This window comes from Cydia amplana, chromosome 19, assembly GCF_948474715.1.
Source record: "Cydia amplana chromosome 19, ilCydAmpl1.1, whole genome shotgun sequence".
In the NCBI taxonomy this organism is placed as follows: Eukaryota; Metazoa; Arthropoda; class Insecta; order Lepidoptera; family Tortricidae; genus Cydia; species Cydia amplana.
The window spans coordinates 14,469,837-14,493,323 of record NC_086087.1 but is presented as its reverse complement, the minus strand read 5'-3'; the positions used below and the strand labels follow the sequence as shown (position 1 = coordinate 14,493,323).

The window sequence follows — 23,487 nt, the reverse complement described above, 5'->3', positions numbered from 1 at the left end:
TTGAAAACGTGGTGGTTTGAAAAACAAAAATTGGCATACTATGATTATGACACTATTCCGTTTTGAAATCTAGGATTTTTGGTAGATGGGTATAAAGAGATTAAGGTACAGTCAGCAGCAGAAGTTGCTAAGCGGGCGAGGTGTTCAAAATTACCTTGACACGCTCTTATTCTCTTAACGACAAAGTCGCGTCAAGATCATTTTGAACACCTGGCCCGCTTAGCAACTTCTGCTGCTGACTGTACAATAAAACCAAAGCGGGACTACAGCTCAAACCCGTGGGAAGCCTGTGCCCATCACTGGGACGCACATAAGTTAATGATGGTGTATGATGACGCGTTAGGATTTCACTGAGAACATTACCTCTCATTGAACCTTTGGCCTGTAAAGACGTCATATTATAATCGTGCCGGCGGAAAGCCGTGCCTCTAGACGCCTCGACGTCAAACAAACGTCAATAATTACTGATCAGTTGATCAGACTCAAATAACTGACTAGCAGTATCTTTTATACTTACTTGTTATTTCTCTACAACTTTTGCGTTTTATCAGCCTTTTGTCTGTGATTATGAGTAAATTGAGTAAATATTGTAGTGAGAGCCGAAATACACGTTTCTGTACGACCCAGATACGGCTGCGTTTCCACCAGAGATGTGCGAGTATGCGTAGCAAGGGATGAGTACGTTAAGACTCAATAGAATCACTTTACGCTGAGTTAGGATACCTGGGCAAATGAGGTGTTTCTATTAGTTCCTAAAAACACACGTTACCCCTCTTTACGCGTCCACTAAACATTCAGCACCATCTAGGCATCTATAGGTGGAACATTTGTGGCTACAATATTTTACGCGATTAGTCGTGCCAGTTGTACTATCCGCACTTGACAGACTGATCAACGTCAGGCGCGCCGCGGCGCTTTACTATAACCTTCCATACAATAATATTTAGCGAACTCTTTAACGATGACTAACAGGTGCAACCGACCCTTAGTTATCCACTGGCGCCTTATCCGGTCGCAGCGCCCTTTGCCTACGACAAAACTAAAGCCCTTGCTACACGGTCGCCGACAAGCCCCCAGACCGCGTGGCCTTGGTCCGTCACGGACCGTGTAGACAGTTGTTTCCAACAAAATTTGACCAAACCTGACCAAGATCAGACGGTTAGTAGGCTTGTCGGCGACCGTGTAGCAAGGGCTTAACCCAACACCATCTTTCAGGACATAGTCGAGCTAGAAAAATGCTTCTGGTCCCTTCGCACTTCCGCGCCCACGGGCCAACTGGACATCGAGAGTGTCGCCCCCCTTCTGTCGCACCCCCTACCGAAGGCGGCCGTGGCTGGCGTGTTCCTAGCCTTCGACGAGAACAGGGACGGACACGTGGACTTCAAGGAGCTCTGCTGCGGGCTCAGCGCCGCCTGCAGGGGCCCGAGGACCGAGAGGCTCAAGTGTGAGTACATCACTACATGGTATAAACAAAGCCGCTTCCCGCTGTCTGTCTGTGCCTATGTATGCTTAGATCTTTAAACCTACGCAATGGATTTTGATGTGGTTTTTTTTAATAGATAGAGTGATTCAAGAGGAAGGTTTATGTATAACTTGTTAACCCGCGCGAAACCAGGGAGGGTCGCTAGTGTTATATATAGAACGATCGACGATGGACTGAATACAGAAGGAAGTGTTTGGAGCCTTTTAAAGTTTTAATTCGCATTAGTAATATTTCTTACGACCTTCTTAGGGTTCCGTACGTACCCAAAGGGTAAAAACGGGACCCTATTACTAAGACTCCGCTGTCCGTCCGTCTTTCGTTCACCAGGCTGTAACTCATGAACTGTGATAGTGATAGACAGTTGACATTTTCACAGGTGATGCTATAACAAAAAATACTAAAAACAAAATATAATAAATATTTAAGTGGGGCCCCCATACAACAAACGTGATTTTTTTGCCGTTTTTTGCGTAATGGTACGGAACCCTTCGTGTGCGAGTCCGTCTCGCACTTGGCCGGTTTTATTTTAATACATAATTGTAAAAGAAGTAATCGCAACTATTTAAAAAAAAACTAAAATTATTACTCCCCGACATTCAACGTAATCGTTCGTTACATTCGCGACACAAGTTAAAAGCAACTATTATGCCGCGTTTTACACTTCGCTTTGTCAATTGCTATGTCGTAATAAGCATGTACATAATTAATTATTTCTACCGACCAAAAACGGGTAAATTTAAACTCATCTTTATTATAATCTTTATTGCCATAACATTTGAGTTCACAATCGCGCAACAGCCTAAATAAAGACTACTGACTGTTTACTTGTCACAAAATTACTGCCCACGTCACTGCTTGCTTAGTGACGTTACGGCAAATATGTCTGTGTGACAATTTTGTCGTGCTAGCGAATTATAGACTGTATTGCAATGAGATACGGCGCAACGTTGATGTCTATTATTTGAACTAATAGTTCTAGTGTACCTATATTCTCAGACATATCTGTAATCTGGAATATAGTGTTGTCTGGTATCTATCTAATAATTCTAATACTTTTAAACGAGCTATTCTTGTTTATTTATAAATACTTCGGGGATATCGGAAACGGCTCTAACGATTTCGATGGTATTTACTATATGGGGGTTTTCGGGGGCGAAAAATCGATCTAGCTAGGTCTTATCTCTGGGAAAACGCGCATTTTTAGTTTAAATATGTTTTCGGAGCAAATTAAGCTCGATCTCCCAGATATCTAATACCATTAAACGAGCAATTCTTGTTTATTTATTTATATATATAAAAATTATATATATATATATATATATATTTCGGGGATCTCGGAAACTGCTCTAACGATTTCGATGAAATTTGGTATATAGGGGTTTTCGGGGGCGAAAAATCGATCTAGCTAGGTCTTATCTCTGGGAAAACGCGCATTTCCGAGTTATTATATGTTTTCCGAGCGAAGCTCGGTAACCCAGATATTTATTCCTTTATCTAAGTAAATTTAGATTGCTGCTCTCGCCTTTTATAAGTAAACTAAATATTATTTTCCCCTAATCGATATCAAGCTTTTCAAAACTTTATTGTTACCAAAATACTTAGTCAAAGTCTAATCAAATAAACTGAATGAAACAAGTAGAACTTATTTTAGACATGCCTAACGTTTTATCGTTATGCCAAAAATAGTTAAACAAGCAAGTTACGCGTCTCAGTTATCAGGTAATAGCAAATAGATGACGCCGCAATATGTATAAATACTAGAAGAGAATTAAAAACATGTCTTGTTAAAATAACAGTAGGTACCTATCGTTGACACACTTTCACAGCAGTATACCTACAACATTTTCATACAACTTGATCCATTTTCACTGCTGTACAGTGTAGTATACAGTCGCCATCAGGATATATCGGAGCGGCCATATTTTTGAGCACCTCGGCCGCTCCTGATTAAGTGGGTGACGGTGTTGAAAATAAGAATGCTCGTACAGTCAGCGTCAAATACTTTGTAGCAACCAAAGTAGCCAAATAGTTCGGTACACCATATATTTAGTATGGTGTACCGAACTATTTGGCCACTTTGACTGCTACAAAGTATTTGACGCTGACTGTACCAGTGGAGAGACAGTCCTCCTTTCGGGGAAACTCGGCTCCATTCGGCTCAGCAATTATGAGGGTTGACCACTTGACGTCCTTGTGCGTGCACGACCACAGATAACATGACTTGAATTTTGACAACCCTAAATAGCCGAAAGGGATAGTGCCCTACATTAGAAATGGATACCATGATTCGTCCCTGAATCGCTGTCAAACTTCGGTTTTGTGGGAAGTGTTCTTTCTGTACGGTAGTACTATTATTTATTGTGCTCGTACTTAACCTATTTTCTCAAAATGGCGATAAAACAATAGCCACGCTAAAACGCGACTTCCCTCGTTTTTTCTAGTTGCGTAACGTTCGGTAACCGGTATACAATAGGCGGGTGACCCCCGGCCCTGACCGCCAAAACACGTGTGTATGGACGGCCTTGCCTTGGATGGCCAGCAGGGTTAGGAACATGGTCGGGATATTAAAAAACCTATGAAACAATTTTTAATTTTGGATTTTTTGTGTATTGTGAGACATTACTAGACCAGGATCTCTAGAACTGAGTCGTATGCATAATTATTAGACCGCAGGTTGACTTTTGATATTTTGTAGTGGTGCTCCTAGGCTCCTAGAAACCTGATGTTGCCAGGCTGAAAAGTGGTGCCGTTACCCCCATCAGCCCATTGAAAACAGCCCATCCTGGTTAAATAATTCTAGGTTCAATCTTTCTTCTGTTTAAATTTAGCATCGTCTCATTTAGCAATAAATCAAGACAATGTTTCACATCTATTTACACCATAGTTTTTGTACATAGACTAGGAATCCTCTAGACGGAGTTTAGAGCAATTATTTCATGAAACTGATGCTGCCAAAAATACTGGGGTGCGGGGGACGAAGTGAGCGAGTCCCGTGCCGTGATTGGTCCTTTCAAAGACACGGACATCACACAAAGACACTTTGACTCGAAAATGGAGTAAAACTACCGTATATTTGTGGCAGAGGGGGTAGCGCTACTATGCTCAGTCTGGAGAATGTCTTGTCTGTGTTTTTGTACAACGGCCTTGACTTACAGATGCACTTACACGTGCTAGAGATGAATAGGCCATTATTTTATCAGAAGTCGGCCTTATGCCTTGGTATTAAGGTTTACGTATGGGCAGTTAACGGTGAAGGTGATGGTACTCGGTAAAGGTAGCACGCATCGGAAGACAATAATAAGGAAACTGTGGTTGGTTCCTATTTCTGATGCGTATTAGATGTATTGACGTAATATATTGTAGCAAAGAGCTATTGATTGTAGATGAGATACTTATACGGAACGCGGGACTTAATCGCGTAAAACTACCTGACCTGACGTTGAACTAGCTATCACGGTTCATGAGATACAGCCTGGTGGTAGATAGACATATGGACAGCGGAGTCTTAGTAATAGGGTCCCGTTTTTATTAGGGTTCCGTAGCCAAATGGCAAAAAACGGAACCCTTATAGATTCGTCATGTCTGTCTGTCTGTCCGTCTGTCCGTCTGTCTGTCCGTCCGTATGTCACAGCCACTTTTCTCCGAAACTATAAGAACTATACTGTTGAAACTTGGTAAGTAGATGTATTCTGTGAACCGCATTAAGATTTTCACATAAAAATAGAAAAAAAACAATAAATTTTTGGGGTTCCCCATACTTCGAACTGAAACTCAAAAATTTTTTTTTCATCAAACCCATACGTGTGGGGTATCTATGGATAGGTCTTCAAAAATGATATTGAGGTTCCTAATATCATTTTTTTCTAAACTGAAAACTAAAAAAAATATATGATGTACATTACCATGTAAACTTCCACCGAAAATTGGTTTGAACGAGATCTAAAGTAGTTTTTTTTTATACGTCATAAATCGCCTAAATACGGAACCCTTCATGGGCGAGTCCGACTCGCACTTGGCCGCTTTTACCCTTTGAGTAAATGGGTACGGAACCCTGAAAAGGGTTGATCACAAAAAGTAAACATTGTTTAGGTTAGGTTAGTTTATTTCTTGTAAGAAGCATAACGTGAAAGCAAAATGTTTGTCTTCTGAACCTTCAACCTCTTGCCATTGAAATATAATCCAAATATTGTTGAACCACTATAATTTCTTGGTTTTTTTAACCTACATCTACCCAGAACCAATAAGTATAGAAAATAATGAAGAATGATGTTTGTCACATCATCACGTACTGTTAGTACCATCGCCCACACCGTTAACTGTACATCGGTGGACCTTATTCCTTTTGTGATAAAGTCCACCGATGTACAGTTAGTTTGTACTGCAATAGATGGTCAAGTGCACATGACAGACGTAGAAAACTAGATTACCGTGTCTGCACAATGCACGTGACGTCATAGCACTTGCAATTGTGCTAAATGCTTATTGTTGCTCACAGTTCATGAGAGTAAAACAGCTCGCAGCATAGTGTAAATGATGTCTAGATTAATAGGTACAGTTACAGTTTCAATAGCAATATGCAATATGTATCTAAAGATAATAGTAGTTTATGTGACTGCTACATAATGAGAGGCATTAAAATACGAGTGTGGGTTTAAGAAACGAACGTTAGTGAGTTTCTTAAAAGGATCACACGAGTATTTTAATGCCTAATTATGTACAGTTACATACACTACTTTATCTAAACACATACTTAAAACTAACTAAAATATAAACTGTACGTCAAATGGCGGTGAATGAAAACTTTTTTCACGCATGTCACACATCCGTAGTTTTTTTTAATTCCTAGACAAAAGAATGAAGTCCCTATTCTCATGTCACTCGAGATCAAATATCGTGCGGTTTATATTAAAAAACATACTAAATTGACGTTTCGTATAACTGTTTTAATATCTATGGATACTAGAATAGAGACCCACTTGAGTTTTGACTGTTGTTCCAAATTTAAACTCATAACCTTACAAAAATCTATAACGTTACCTATGTACTCGTACATTAAAGTACAAATTTTCCTACTACCACAGATAAGAAAGTTCTCATAGTAAAATTGGTTGTAATAAAGCTTGTCATTTCCTACGGTTTCTGAACGCATTATAGAGCACTAATGACATGTGTGTAGATAAAGATCTCTTATGAACGTCAAATAAAGCTACATACTCGTAATATTTAAAACTTTCGCGTTTTGATCACGTATTAATATTAACTCACATTTATAGACGGGTCTATCGCGAAATTTTGAAATAAATTTGTCTATAAATGTGAGTTAATAAATAAGCTACGCCGGCTCTAACCGTACACCTCTGCCCCTTCTGATGTTCCGGGTGTCTATGGGCAACTGTAATCGCTTACCATCATGCGATTCGTCTGCCTATTTGCCTCCTATATCATAAAAAAGTCACATTCAAATAACCTCGTAACGTCCACTATAATGTAAAAATGTTCACTATAATATACAGTCAGTTGCAGAGATAAGTGACCCCCCCCCCCCTACACCCCCTGCATAGATTTTTTTCAAGGGGGGTCAATCATCATATATCTTGCTCTACTTGTTACGTTTAGTTTCATTATCAATAATCAGTAGATAAAGTTTGAATTTGCATCGATAGCCGTTATCTATCTAGTTTATTTATAAATCGGTCGGCGTCCAACTGAGATTTACGTAAATTAAAAGTGGAAAATTCAGTGTCTTGGGTGGGACTTGAACCCACGACCAAGCGCACATCCAAGCAAGCACGCGCAAGCGTTGGGTTAGCGATCCGGTGGTCGTGGGTTCAAGTCCCACCCAAGACTGAATTTTTCACTTTTAATTTGTTTCTAAGCTTAAACAGCATCGTTACGTCTGCAGTTTCTGGTTGATACAAATTTAATTTAGATCTAGTTCACAATATCTGAACACGCACTCTATCGCCTTCACAGTAGAGGCGTAGTCAGATATTTGTGAGCGCCTTGGCCGTTCCGATATATCTGGATGGCGACTACAAAAGACCTTTTTATATTCTTACGTTATGTTTATTTAAAACTGAGGTTGATTTTATAAGTAGAGATAAAACAATTAGAATATATTAATACAACAAAATCGATAAATAAAGAAAAAATAATACATAATAAATCATTTATTTGGATATAATATTTTAGGATTGATTATGTTTTGACAATAATGGCTACAATAGTTATTTTATTAACGTACACATCTTATCAAATTACATAATTAAAACACAAAGTCAAAAATTATACAATTCATAACAAATAAATACCTTAAAAACTAAATAAGCAACAAATTCTAAAAGAATAAAATACAATCTACATAAAATTTCATCCATCAACATTAATAAAATTGGATTTTTCCACCGTCACGCCTTCTAACCTTCAACAAAAGAGCGTACTCCCATCTTAAACGCCGGCAATATTTTTATTTTTAATTTTTTTAATTACCATCTCAAATATCTCTCTCTTTCAGTCTGCTTCAAGATCTTCGACCTAGACAGAGACGGTGTGCTGAACAAGAAAGAGCTAGTCGATATGGCTGACATACTGTGCACGGTCGCCAACGAGCACCTGAGGAACCAGAGCTCGAGGGCCTCGACGCCTTCTGATGATGATGGGGACAAGGGGTTTGACCCTGAGGTAACTTTTATATCCATCCCTTTCAGTGAAAAATGTGAATTAAATTTCACGTTTTCTCCATAGTAAATGTACGGAAAAAGTTTTTTTTTATTTTGTGGCTTTTTAGCACATTACCGTGAGTTGACCCCAAGGAAACTATTGATACTGCACGGCTAGCACATGATTACCCGCGGGATAGCTCGCGCCGCGAGAGACGGCAGTCGGCCGTCACAAATTTCTATCTCTATCTGTCAATTCCTCGATTTTGGCAGCATGAGTTCGCACATCGAGAAAAGAGTTCCACGAGAGAGAGCCATCCCGCGCGCGACTTAGCCAATGTGGCCATTTATACATGGAAAAAACTTTTCATTCGTGGCAACACTGAATCGGTAAAATAATAATCGGATAAGTAATGAATAGTCAGCCTTAGAAACGGAACGTCCCTAGTCACGATAACTTTGTCTCTTTCTCGCAGTATGAAGAATAAGAAATAGCAAATATTATTTTTAAGTCGAAAATGTCAGTGTCAATACTGTCAATCAAAATTTGATTCGCTTTGTCGTTACAAGTTGGAATATATTATTATAATTATCTAAAGATTACCTACCTAATCATTAAAATACAACTCCTTACGAATAATTGGCGTTTTGTTAAAAGTTTTGGCTAACAAAATACCATCTTTACGAAGAAGTCAAGTTGTAAGTACTTACGTACACAATTCAATCTTCATAAAGCTCTTTTCCGTTGTCTTTTGCAAAAAAATTATATTCCTTTTAAATCTTATTTACAGACTAAATATCTTATGCTAATCCCCGACATATCTCCGTTATGGCTGGCTAGCCACTGCATTGCTGGCTTCGAAGATAGATTGAATGACAATCATGCACAAGCCTGTCATCAAACACGGAGGTATTCTCTACACCTAAGCATGCTGCTGCTAACCGCAGCCCTCCTGCCATCACGGAGGACATAGAAGGGCTCAAGTTGGGAACCTACTCCGTGCAAGGACAGTCGAGTGTTGATAACACTTCTCAAATAATGTGACTTTTAAATAAATACTACCAAAAACTTTAAATGATTTTATTTACTTTGACCTTTTTGAGATAGGTACTCAGATTTAAGTACGATTCGTCGGAGTCGGAGCGCATTTCACATTTGTATGCCCAAAGCCGGTCGGCTGCTTGCGGATCGGATGGCTCCGGACGGATTCTATCGCTTCTGCCACACATTATGTAAATAGGTACACTGAAAAAGCATTCCGGCGCGGCCCAACTCCAGCCGGTCGGTGGGAATCGTAACTTAAGGATTAGGCTAGTACCAACTCGTACACTACAAAGTAAGTATTACGGCTGTGGTCTTCTGTGAGGTGGAGTTTGAGTTGAGCTGCCAGATTCATTATTTGCATTCTTTGTGGAATGTTGTTTCACAAAATTTCGTCTAAATCGGTTCGGCGGATAAAGCGTCAAGAGGTAACATATAGTCAGCAGCAATAGTTGCTAAGCGGGCGTGGTGTTCAAAATTACCTTGACGCGCTCTTATTCTCTTAACAATAAAGTCGCGTCAAGATCATTTTGAACACCTCGCCCGCTTAGTTACTATTGCTGCTGACTGTACATAGGTACAGATTTACTTTTGCATTTACTTATTATAAGTGAGGTTGATCGCAATATTCAGGTCGGGATTGTGTTGTTTATATCCCACAATGAATGGAAACACCTAAGGAGCGACATAATATAGGTTGTCAACAATAATTGCATGTAAAAATACGCGTGTAAATATAACGGGTTAGCACTGATTGATAGCACGTAATTGTTTCCCGGATTAGCAATATATGTATCAATTATTTATGTTTCTATTAATTATCCCCCAGTCAATTCGCCACCAAAGGGTTGCTTTGTTGATGTGGTCGTGATCGTACAATCTTAGGCTTAGATTTTTTTCTGTCGGATTTTCGTTTAACTTAAGAGAACAAACAAGTCATTGTGAAAAAATATAATAATTTTGATATTAATGGCATGATCATGAAACTCAAGATTCAAATTATACTTAAACAAAAAAGTGTTGTAGTATGAAATAAATATAAAATATGGAAAATTATCTTTCTTTTAGAACAAAAGTCAACAAAACTTCGACCAAATGCGCTTGTCGCCAAACTCAGTACCCTAGTCGCGACCCTCTAGCCTCGAAGACAATTTCTCTCATTTTGACGTTCAAACGCGGGACATTTTGTCTCCCATAGTACACTCGTGCTACGATTTTCGAGAGTATCCCGCGTGGAACTGTCAAACGACAAAATTATGTCGCTTTGACATTTGTCCGCGAGACAGCGGGTTGTCGCGCGGCTCTTATGCTACCGATTCGCGAGAGAGCTCTATGTCGCGGCATTTTCTCGCCTGTCGACTGTCGCGCCCATCATGTGCTAGCCGTGCTGGATAGGAATGGAATCGATTGGCATACAAAAATAGCATGTGAAAAATAAAAGTTTTCATTTTCATACAAATTGTATGGGAAAAGTTTTCCTCGATTTGTGGCTTTTCTAGCCGGAAATTTTTTTTTGGTTCCATACAAGCTTTTGATCCTCGATAGGAATGGGATCGATTGGCATCAAAAAAAAAAGTTTGTCAAAAATGACCTTTTTCTCGCACCCTGTATGTTTTTTTCAAAATCTGTATAAGCCAATATTCATTAATTTGAAATCGAGGGAAGGTCTTCTAAGACCGTTTTCTCGTAGCAGCACGGGATCTGGTAGCTGCCCTCACTGACCCAAAAAGAAAATCCACCCTGTATGTATTGATTTCATGATGACAACTACTTAAGTGTAGGTAAGTGCAAGGCCTGAGTGGACGCTCGAGTTGGGCGTGCAGCGGGGCGGGGCGTGCGGCGTGCATGTTAAACAAATGCAAGCGTATAGGTGCGGCCTTAGTGCACGCTGCTCACATCACGCGTGAGCCCACAGCCACGCTGCACGCCCCGCCGAACGCTCCGCTCCGAGCGTCCACTCAGGCCTTACACTAATTCTGTTCTATATCAGGTGGTGTTACTGAATTTGAGAGACAAGCTGGTGACCAGCGTGCCTAAGAATGGGAAGAAACCGGTGTTTCAGCTCGGACCGGGGGACGGAGTTGATGCTCCGAAGCAGATACAGGTATTACCAAACTAGTTATGTACTTGACAAATCTTAAAGTGGTAACACACTATCGCACCGCATCGCGACCTTGGTGCGTCGCACCCATAAGTGAGAGCGAGAAACAGATATCTCTTCCTCGCTCTCACTTATAGGTGCGACGCATCTATGTCGCGGTGCGGTTCGATAGTGTGTAATTGTAATGGTAGTTTAATTTACTACCTACCTACCGGTAGGCAATTTAATTTACCATTTTTGAAGTCGTTATGTTTTTTTTTTTCAGGACAAGATCGATAGTAAAATAGACAGCATGAATCTAATAGCGGTAGACACCGCATTAACGCAAGAAGATTTCCTGATCTGGGCAGTAGAGAGCGCAGACAACTTAGTGGCGCCATTCCTACAACTACTGTTCGAAGTCTGCCACATTGTCCTCGGGTTGAGGCCGCAGTGCAAACATCAGGAGAGGGATATTGGTGAGTTTGCGTTAATATAATACGTACAGGGGTCTTTTAAATTAAATTAAATTAAATAATTATTTATTTCAGAAAATAGTTTCCATAATATTATATTAGTAACTTATTATTATAACTCTTAACCTATGTTAGTGACAGTATCTATATATATGTAATCTATGTATAATCTGTAGGTACTTTAACTATTACAAGCTTTAACTTTTATACCATGATGTCCTTATTGCAATTCTGTTTAGGACCTAAACTGAATTGCTAAAGCTTTGGATTCCTCCGAAAAAGCTTTGGATTCCTCCGAAAACGGTGCCGTCATATTACGGCCGCTATATAGCGTTGACTGACGTCACTAGAACGTTGTCTATGTAAACAAGATGGCGCGGTTTCCTAGACGGCGTTACGTTACGTTGATTGTCAACGTAACGTAAGATGACGGCCGTCATGACGTTGTCGATAGTTTCGTGAACGTTTTATTAGATAGCGGTGACGCCATTTTGAATAAATGACACGAGATTTGAATAAATGATTCCGTACTACGATTATTTTCCTCTTCTGATGATATTTCATCCTCCAAGTAAATTATAGATAATCAAGCAAATCTTGTCAGTAGGAAAAGGCGCGAAATTAAAATTTTCTATGGGACGTTATCCCATCGCGCCTACATTTTTCAAATTTGCCGCTTTGACCTTGGTGGATGACGGTGTGTTATGACGCCGTGGTACTTTCCACATGTCGCCACCGTAAAGACGGCCGTCTTTTGCTGCCGCTATATGACGGCCGTCATATGACGGCACCGTTTTCGGAGGAATCCAAAGCTAAACGGTGCCGTAATATGACGGCCGCTATATAGCGTTGACTGACGTCACTAGAACGTTGTCTATGTAAACAAGATGGCGCGGTTTCCTAGACGGCGCTACGTTACGTTGACTGTCAACGTAACGTAAGATGACGGCCGTCATGACGGTGTCGATAGTTTCGTGAACGTTTTATTAGATAGCGGTGACGCCATTTAGAATAAATGACACGAGATTTGAATAAATGATTCCGTACTACGATTATTTTCCTCTTCTGATGATATTTCATCCTCCAAGTAAATTATAGACGATCAAGCAAATTTTGTCAGTAGGAAAAGGCGCGAAATTCAAATTTTCTATGGGACGTTATCCCATCGCGCCTACATTTTTCAAATTTGCCGCTTTGACCTTGGTGGCTGACGGTGTGTTATGACGCCGTGGTACTTTCCACATGTCGCCACCGTAAAGACGGCCGTCTTTTGCGGCCGCTATATGACGGCCGTCATATGACGGCACCGTTTTCAGAGGAATCCAAAGCTTAAGGTACGGAGTTACGCGACTTATATAGCTCCGTCCTTTAGCAATTCAGTTTAGTTTCTAAACAGCATCGTAATAAGGATATCATGGTAAAGCCTCTGAGAGCCTCAAATGCTGAACAAAAACAGTTGTAGAGGTACCATCGCCCACCCTGTAAACTGACAGTTCATAAACTTTATTACAAGAGGCATAAGGTCCACTGATGGACAGTTAAGAGTGAGTTTGTACAATTATTTTTCTTTTGGTGTTCTCACTGTCGTCATGAAAATTTGGTCAAATTACTCAAATTTAAACTGTTGTAAAACATATTAACATCGAATAATTTTATAGTTTAGACTCGCTTGTTTTTAGTCTAAACCAAGTTAGTTTAAACCGTGAAATTATTCAAAATTTTGTAACTTTTTTTTGGCAATGTTGCATAATTTAGATCATTTCAAAGGGTTTTTTTGTGTCAGGATCTGATGATGGGTCTCCGCTTGCTTTTGGACTTAAAAATTATCGGTGTTACTCATAAACGTCTGCTAAGTTAGTCAGCATCAGCTGATGATCGTAGTTTGTTCCTCTCTATGGCATAACGACAGATACTAGATAGGGACAAACGACGATCATCAACTGATTAAGTTAGCAGCCGTTTATAAATAACGTCATATAAATTTATATCGGGATACCCTCCTCCAATTGAGGGGGGATTTAAATCTCCTCGAGGCCGAGGTGTAGGGTTGGAGCCGGTGTAGCTTTATTTGACGTTCACAAGCGCATTGTAATATGCGTACTTGAATAAACTGTCTTTTCTCCAATATGCTCGGAAATGTTCACCTTATTGTAGCAAAAATAGTACGGGAAGTTCTACGTTATTGTCAAACTCTAATTTAAAAAAAAATCAAACTATCGCTGTCCTGTTCTAGCGGACGGGAATGAAAAAAACACTACAGTAATAACTTATTTCTGTAGTGTTTTTTACTTTTTACATAAAGTTTATATAGTTTGTCAAAGGACTTTCTCATTTTAAACATAGACAGAGAGAATCATACTATCTTTGTCTTACACTAGTACTAGTACCCAAAAGAAAAGGATAGGTATAGTTTTCCTGGTTCTTACTGACTGACAAATTGGTTTGACCAACTATATTGCACAATTATATTGAATGAACGAATATTGAATGGTACTGAATGGCAGAATAACTTTGTGCCCTTAACTTTTAAAAAATAATTTTAGAGGGAAATTGTTTTTGACATTTTTGATGTGAAGGTTCGATTTGAGTCATGTTTGATGCTTAAATAATTATTATTTTACCTTATTTCCTCGCATGTTTGGAGAAAAGCACTATATATGCCTCGGCAGGAATAGCAATTCGTGGATTGGTCTTCTTTGACAAAATCGAAACTCATCCACGAATTGCCCTTTCCCGGCCTCTGCAATAATGTACTATTTATCTTTATGTTATCTTTATCTCCAGTACTTGGGTGGCTGCGGCGGTCCGTGCAGCGCGGCTACTCCGTGGGTCAGTTCTGGTACCTGATCGCTTCTGAATGGTGGGGCGCGTGGGCCGCCCATACAGCGGGAGACGGACCCTGCTGCCGCGCCAGACCTGACGATGTAGTCTGCGACGAGTCCTTCACCACCACCAGCACAGGTAACACCCGAGAGAGGTTGGCAGTTATACTTGCTCAACCATACAGCGGGAGACGGACCCTGCTGCCGCGCCAGACCTGACGATGTAGTCTGCGACGAGTCCTTCACCACCACCAGCACAGGTAACACCCGAGAGAGGTTGGCAGTTATACTTGCTCAACCATACAGCGGGAGACGGACCCTGCTGCCGCGCCAGACCTGACGATGTAGTCTGCGACGAGTCCTTCACCACCACCAGCACAGGTAACACCCGAGAGAGGTTGGCAGTTATACTTGCTCAACCATACAGCGGGAGACGGACCCTGCTGCCGCGCCAGACCTGACGATGTAGTCTGCGACGAGTCCTTCACCACCACCAGCACAGGTAACACCCGAGAGAGGTTGGCAGTTATACTTGCTCAACCATACAGCGGGAGACGGACCCTGCTGCCGCGCCAGACCTGACGATGTAGTCTGCGACGAGTCCTTCACCACCACCAGCACAGGTAACACCCGAGAGAGGTTGGCAGTTATACTTGCTCAACCATACAGCGGGAGACGGACCCTGCTGCCGCGCCAGACCTGACGATGTAGTCTGCGACGAGTCCTTCACCACCACCAGCACAGGTAACACCCGAGAGAGGTTGGCAGTTATACTTGCTCAACCATACAGCGGGAGACGGACCCTGCTGCCGCGCCAGACCTGACGATGTAGTCTGCGACGAGTCCTTCACCACCACCAGCACAGGTAACACCCGAGAGAGGTTGGCAGTTATACTTGCTCAACCATACAGCGGGAGACGGACCCTGCTGCCGCGCCAGACCTGACGATGTAGTCTGCGACGAGTCCTTCACCACCACCAGCACAGGTAACACCCGAGAGAGGTTGGCAGTTATACTTGCTCAACCATACAGCGGGAGACGGACCCTGCTGCCGCGCCAGACCTGACGATGTAGTCTGCGACGAGTCCTTCACCACCACCAGCACAGGTAACACCCGAGAGAGGTTGGCAGTTATACTTGCTCAACCATACAGCGGGAGACGGACCCTGCTGCCGCGCCAGACCTGACGATGTAGTCTGCGACGAGTCCTTCACCACCACCAGCACAGGTAACACCCGAGAGAGGTTGGCAGTTATACTTGCTCAACCATACAGCGGGAGACGGACCCTGCTGCCGCGCCAGACCTGACGATGTAGTCTGCGACGAGTCCTTCACCACCACCAGCACAGGTAACACCCGAGAGAGGTTGGCAGTTATACTTGCTCAACCATACAGCGGGAGACGGACCCTGCTGCCGCGCCAGACCTGACGATGTAGTCTGCGACGAGTCCTTCACCACCACCAGCACAGGTAACACCCGAGAGAGGTTGGCAGTTATACTTGCTCAACCATACAGCGGGAGACGGACCCTGCTGCCGCGCCAGACCTGACGATGTAGTCTGCGACGAGTCCTTCACCACCACCAGCACAGGTAACACCCGAGAGAGGTTGGCAGTTATACTTGCTCAACCATACAGCGGGAGACGGACCCTGCTGCCGCGCCAGACCTGACGATGTAGTCTGCGACGAGTCCTTCACCACCACCAGCACAGGTAACACCCGAGAGAGGTTGGCAGTTATACTTGCTCAACCATACAGCGGGAGACGGACCCTGCTGCCGCGCCAGACCTGACGATGTAGTCTGCGACGAGTCCTTCACCACCACCAGCACAGGTAACACCCGAGAGAGGTTGGCAGTTATACTTGCTCAACCATACAGCGGGAGACGGACCCTGCTGCCGCGCCAGACCTGACGATGTAGTCTGCGACGAGTCCTTCACCACCACCAGCACAGGTAACACCCGAGAGAGGTTGGCAGTTATACTTGCTCAACCATACAGCGGGAGACGGACCCTGCTGCCGCGCCAGACCTGACGATGTAGTCTGCGACGAGTCCTTCACCACCACCAGCACAGGTAACACCCGAGAGAGGTTGGCAGTTATACTTGCTCAACCATACAGCGGGAGACGGACCCTGCTGCCGCGCCAGACCTGACGATGTAGTCTGCGACGAGTCCTTCACCACCACCAGCACAGGTAACACCCGAGAGAGGTTGGCAGTTATACTTGCTCAACCATACAGCGGGAGACGGACCCTGCTGCCGCGCCAGACCTGACGATGTAGTCTGCGACGAGTCCTTCACCACCACCAGCACAGGTAACACCCGAGAGAGGTTGGCAGTTATACTTGCTCAACCATACAGCGGGAGACGGACCCTGCTGCCGCGCCAGACCTGACGATGTAGTCTGCGACGAGTCCTTCACCACCACCAGCACAGGTAACACCCGAGAGAGGTTGGCAGTTATACTTGCTCAACCATACAGCGGGAGACGGACCCTGCTGCCGCGCCAGACCTGACGATGTAGTCTGCGACGAGTCCTTCACCACCACCAGCACAGGTAACACCCGAGAGAGGTTGGCAGTTATACTTGCTCAACCATACAGCGGGAGACGGACCCTGCTGCCGCGCCAGACCTGACGATGTAGTCTGCGACGAGTCCTTCACCACCACCAGCACAGGTAACACCCGAGAGAGGTTGGCAGTTATACTTGCTCAACCATACAGCGGGAGACGGACCCTGCTGCCGCGCCAGACCTGACGATGTAGTCTGCGACGAGTCCTTCACCACCACCAGCACAGGTAACACCCGAGAGAGGTTGGCAGTTATACTTGCTCAACCATACAGCGGGAGACGGACCCTGCTGCCGCGCCAGACCTGACGATGTAGTCTGCGACGAGTCCTTCACCACCACCAGCACAGGTAACACCCGAGAGAGGTTGGCAGTTATACTTGCTCAACCATACAGCGGGAGACGGACCCTGCTGCCGCGCCAGACCTGACGATGTAGTCTGCGACGAGTCCTTCACCACCACCAGCACAGGTAACACCCGAGAGAGGTTGGCAGTTATACTTGCTCAACCATACAGCGGGAGACGGACCCTGCTGCCGCGCCAGACCTGACGATGTAGTCTGCGACGAGTCCTTCACCACCACCAGCACAGGTAACACCCGAGAGAGGTTGGCAGTTATACTTGCTCAACCATACAGCGGGAGACGGACCCTGCTGCCGCGCCAGACCTGACGATGTAGTCTGCGACGAGTCCTTCACCACCACCAGCACAGGTAACACCCGAGAGAGGTTGGCAGTTATACTTGGTCAACCATACAGCGGGAGACGGACCCTGCTGCCGCGCCAGGCCAGACGATGTAGTCTGCGACGAGTCCTTCACCACCACCAGCACAGGTAACACCCGAGAGAGGTTGGCAGTTATACTTGGTCAACCATACAGCGGGAGACGGACCCTGCTGCCGCGCCAGGCCAGACGATGTAGTCTGCGACGAGTCCTTCACCACCACCAGCACAGGTAACACCCGAGAGAGGTTGGCAGTTATACTTGGTCAACCATACAGCGGGAGACGGACCCTGCTGCCGCGCCAGGCCAGACGATGTAGTCTGCGACGAGTCCTTCACCACCACCAGCACAGGTAACACCCCAAAGAGGTTGGCAGTTAGTTGCTGGATAGATTTAGGGCCGGTTGCACCGACCACATTTGACGGACTGATCGACGTCAGCCGGCGCGCATCGGCACTTTACCACAGAATAAATAATAGTACTAAGTACAGAAGACTCACTCTAACAAAACGCGATCGGCAGAGATATGGCCGCTAGGTGGCGACAGCGCCACGCGCGGCTTATGACATGAACTTTTTAACGATACGAACAGTTTGGTGCAACCGACCCTAAAGATCTGTTTTCCTAAGATAACGGTGCCTTCATATAGCGGCCGTCTCCATACTAAATAATACGGCTAAATATGGATGTGGTAGTATTTGTATGGAGACGGCCGCTATATGACGGCACCGCTTTCGGAGGAAACCGAAGCTTTAGTCCTTTATTTTTAAGTTTTTCTTTTGATATTCGCACGCCAGATAAGGCGCAATATGTAGAACAATTTTGTACCTACTTAAGACCACCATGTAACCACATTACTGCGAATAAACCGTGTATTTGAGATAAATGTCGCAAACGAGCCACCAAAAGTACTGTCTATCGTGATTGGTGCGGCCCGCGAAACGTTTGTGACCCATAACATAGAGAAAAAAATACATAGAGTGCTCACTTCATACATCAGTTTTAGTACCAAAAAGACTCAACATCTAGAATCGAGTAGCGGAACTATCAGTACTGCTACTTGACAATAGATGTAACACCGACCGGAAAGTCTTATGCTGTTGAGATAAAACTTTCCGGTCGATGCTACATCTATTGTCAAGTAGCAGGACTAATAGTTCCGCTACTCGATGCTAGATGTAAACACTGAAATTAATAGTTTGAACTGATGTATGAAGTAAGCACTCTTGTCTTACTATATTTCTCTATGCCCATAATCAGTGGCTGTGTATCAAGCTAACGTGCTGAAATGCATGCTGTGCCATGCCTCTGATACCTCGTTGGATGCCACATATGAGGTTCCAATTTATAAAATTCATATTACCGAGTTAAATGTACGATTAGTAAAACAATACTAAAGATCGAAGCCACTTCAATTTTACGAGTATACTTTTTAGGGTTCCGTAGCCAAATGGCAAAAAACGCAACCCTTATAGATTCGTCATGTCTGTCTGTCTGTCCGTCTGTCCGTCTGTCTGTCCGTCCGTATGTCACAGCCACTTTTCTCCGAAACTATAAGAACTATACTGTTGAAACTTGGTAAGTAGATGTATTCTGTGAACCGCATTAAGATTTTCACACAAAAATAGAAAAAAAACAATAAATTTTTGGGGTTCCCCATACTTCGAACTGAAACTCAAAATTTTTTTTTCATCAAACCCATACGTGTGGTGTATCTATGGATAGGTCTTCAAAAATTATATTGAGGTTTCTAATATCATTTTTTTCTAAACTGAATAGTTTGCGCGAGAGACACTTCCAAAGTGGTAAAATGTGTGTCCCCCCCCCCCCCTGTAACTTCTAAAATAAGAGAATGATAAAACTAAAAAAAATATATGATGTAAACTTCCACCGAAAATTGGTTTGAACGAGATCTAGTAAGTAGTTTTTTTTTTATACGTCATAAATCGCCTAAATACGGAACCCTTCATGGGCGAGTCCGACTCGCACTTGGCCGCTTTTTTAACATTATTATAAGACGAGATATGTTTTGACAGAATCGATGGGATCATTATTGTGGCGCGCCGAGACGACATCTCTGGGCTCGGCCAGCAGCGGCGTGGGCAGCGCCGGCGCCCGACCCAGGGCTCCCGGACCAATTGATAACAGGAGATTACTGGCCCCTAATCCACTTAAGGTATTTTTTTTTTTTTTTGGGGGGGGAGTCGCCTGAAGGGCCAAAGACGAGAGTCCTTGCTTTTGTTTATAATTTAAGCGATTTAAGGAAAATCCATCATGGACGACTGGGAAGGGAGGCCCAGACAGTGTCGGACTCTTACCGACTAAAAACCTTAACCCGCAGTTTTTAGGCAGCTCTCTTGGATTTACAAATTTTTCCGTTGTTCAAAAGGAGGAGGGAGGTTTGGGGGGAAGTGTGAGAAGGGAAGCTTAACTACCCGCTAGATCCTTGCCTCAGCCAGTGCTGCAAGGCCGGGAGAGAACATGCTTTCTCCCGTTTGGTTTCTGCGGGGTGCTCAAGTCAGACATTTTGACGAAAAACACAGTAAATTTTTGGGGTTCCCCATACTTCGAACTGAAACTCAAAAATTTTTTTTTCATCAAACCCATACGTGTGGGGTATGGATAGGTCTTCAAAAATGATATTGAGGTTTCTAATATCATTTTTTTCTAAACTGAATAGTTTGCGCGAGAGACACTTCCAAAGTGGTAAAATGTGTGTCCCCCCCCCCCCCTGTAACTTCTAAAATAAGAGAATGATAAAACTAAAAAAAATATATGATGTACATTACCATGTAAACTTCCACCGAAAATTGGTTTGAACGAGATCTAGTAAGTAGTTTTTTTTTATACGTCATAAATCGCCTAAATACGGAACCCTTCATGGGCGAGTCCGACTCGCACTTGGCCGCTTTTTTATTCTACGAGTCGACTTGTGGGTGGGGGATTTCTGATGCATGCATGGCTTATAACTATGGGCTTCCTATCTTTTGCCCACTGATGGGGAGGTGGGTCGGAGATCTTTTGTGGACCGCTTGTGTGGCTGTGGGCGCCCTCTTTTCGTATTATACCACTTAAGGTATTATACCACAAATCTAAGAAGGGAGAAGTATAAGAGGGAGTTGGAAGGGGCAGACCTCGGCGGACTTTCTCCGATCAGATCGGGGAAATCCTGAAGAAAGGCCAGCTCAAGAGCACCCTTAACCGGCGAGCGTGTATGAGGAATGTTATGAAAGTAACGGAAGCGGAAGAGGTATGTCAGGATCGTAGCGAGTGGAAATCCGTGGTCTCTGCCTACTACTCCGGGAAATAGGCGTGATTATATGTATGTACCACAAATATGCAACAACTGATAAAGTTTAGGAGGATTCGTGAACGTCAGTTGATCAACGGAGCGGTAGCTGACGTTCCACATCCACGTGTGAACACATAGCCATAGAGAAATATAGTAAGACAAGAGTGCTCACTCCATATATTAGTTCAGACTATTAATTTCAGTGTCTACATCTAGCATCGAGTAGCGGAACTATCAGTACTGCTACTTGACAATAGATGTAGCACCGACCGAAAAGTCTTATCTCAACAGCATAAGACTTTCCGGTCGGTGCTACATCTATTGTCAAGTAGCAGTACTGATAGTTCCGCTACTCAATGCTAGATGCTAATAGTCTTTTTGGTACTAAAACTGATGTATGGAGTGAGCACTCTATGTATTTTTTCTCTATGACATAGCCTAGGGACTACAACTGCATGTCGCACGTCATCAGCTTCTGATACATGGGCGTTTTCTAAAATAAATATTGAAAACCCGATTCTCATAGATCCTGGTGTTTTTGGGTTCTTTCAACTCAGAATCAAGAGCATATTCAATCCTGATGATAAAAAAACTTGTCCCAAAAATTTATATGAAAATTGTACATTCCACTACGTCACGTCCGTACAAGTGAAAAATTTTCTCATAATAAAACGTGATGTAATGGAATGGACATTTTGGGATATCTTTTTTTAATGGTAGGATGGAGAGTGCTGTCGATTCTGAGTAGAATGAGCCCAAGAATGTCCAGATTTGAAAGAATCAGGTTTTCGATATTTATTTTAGAAAACGTCTGATTAGTAATGATAGTACCTAGTAGTAATTTATTGTACACAACAAGATTTATATAAAATTTACAAAAATAATTGTACAAAGGCGAACTTATCCCTATAAGGGATCTCTTCCAGCTAACCTTAGCATTGTTGCAATGATTTGATTTTATGTCTGATTTACTGTAGGTATTAGGTATCCGAATCGTTCCGATTTTCTATAAACTTGTTTGTTAGGGTTCCGTACCCAAAGGGTAAAAACGGGACCCTATTACTAAGACTCCGCTGTCCGTCCGTCCGTCCGTCCGTCTGTCACCAGGCTGTATCTCACGAACCGTGATAGCTAGACCGTTGAAATTTTCACAGGTGATGTATTTCTGTTGCCGCTATAACAACAAATACTAAAAACAGTATAAAATAAAGATTTAAGTGGGGCTCCCATACAACAAACGTGATTTTTGAAGTTAAGCAACGTCGGGCGGGGTCAATACTTAGATGGATGACCGTTTTTTTTGCTTGTTTTGCTCTATTTTTTGTTGATGGTGCGGAACCCTCCGTGCGCGAGTCCGACTCGCACTTGGCCGGTTTTTTTTTTCAGGTCCGAACGCTAACAGGCGAGGGCGGGCACCTCCGTAAGGATGTGACTCTGGCTCAACACAGAGATTTCGAATTAGTCCCTGACGCGCTGTGGCGCGCCTTGGCGCTGTGGTACGGCGGCGCGGAACCGCTGCCGAGGCAGGTTAGTGCAACATGACTGAATAATACTTTACAAATACAAAATTATTTATTTGTCCAACATAGGTAATAGGGTGTTACAGTTCAGTCAGTTTCACTATGTGGCGCCTTACGTATTCTTTGTATTTGTATTTGTAAAATAATACTTTCAATAGTACAATATTGTCGAGGTTCGGAAGTAGCTACTTGCAGGCTGAGGATTCGTTTTAAACGGACGACCTTGGGAGTCCGTTTAATTGAATCCGAAGCCGGCAAGTAGCCTTCCAGCCGAGTCATATAATAGTGCTTTTCACAAAAATGGTGCAAGAAATAGAAATAATTTACAGAAGCAACGTTCTAATATTCACAGAAAAAAGTAAAACCATTAAAAAGATTAGCTTGCCGCACAGACCAACCCCTATAGACAGAGCTTATAGGACGACTCGCGGTCACCACCCGTGCGAGCAATAGCGCTTATATAATATTGCTCGCGCGCCGCTCCGATCAGTTGCGTCCAAATTCACGATCTGTTAACAGTATGCGCGTGTCTACGAAAATAAATCGCAATTTATTTAACACACTGGGAAATAATGGGATTTTGCAGTGTAAAATGGTGTGGTTAGTCATCTAAGACTTCCACTTACAAAACAGATGGAATAACATTCCACAGGATGGTCAAATTAATTATTTTCTTGAAAATTGTTTCTGGTCCGCGGGGTTCATTTTATACTGGTCAATATGGTTGCACTGAGCAGCAGTGAAGTATGCCCGTCCCTTTTCGTCAACTTGAAAATGCAATGTGCTATCTCTTTCACGTTAACGGCTAGTGGTGTGA

General features: G+C 43.2%; 1 protein-coding gene across 1 annotated transcript in view; it reads left to right on the top strand.

Annotated features, from left to right (window-relative positions):
• Window positions 1–23,487, top strand: part of LOC134657191 (ubiquitin carboxyl-terminal hydrolase 32) — an 86,762-nt gene that overhangs the window by 6,477 nt on the left and 56,798 nt on the right. The window contains exons 4-10 of the mRNA XM_063512744.1: window positions 1,216–1,444; window positions 7,998–8,164; window positions 11,175–11,288; window positions 11,551–11,743; window positions 14,525–14,701; window positions 19,895–20,034; window positions 22,537–22,677. Coding sequence (XP_063368814.1) covers window positions 1,216–1,444; window positions 7,998–8,164; window positions 11,175–11,288; window positions 11,551–11,743; window positions 14,525–14,701; window positions 19,895–20,034; window positions 22,537–22,677 — 1,161 coding nt within the window. The remainder of the gene's footprint in view (window positions 1–1,215; window positions 1,445–7,997; window positions 8,165–11,174; window positions 11,289–11,550; window positions 11,744–14,524; window positions 14,702–19,894; window positions 20,035–22,536; window positions 22,678–23,487) is intronic.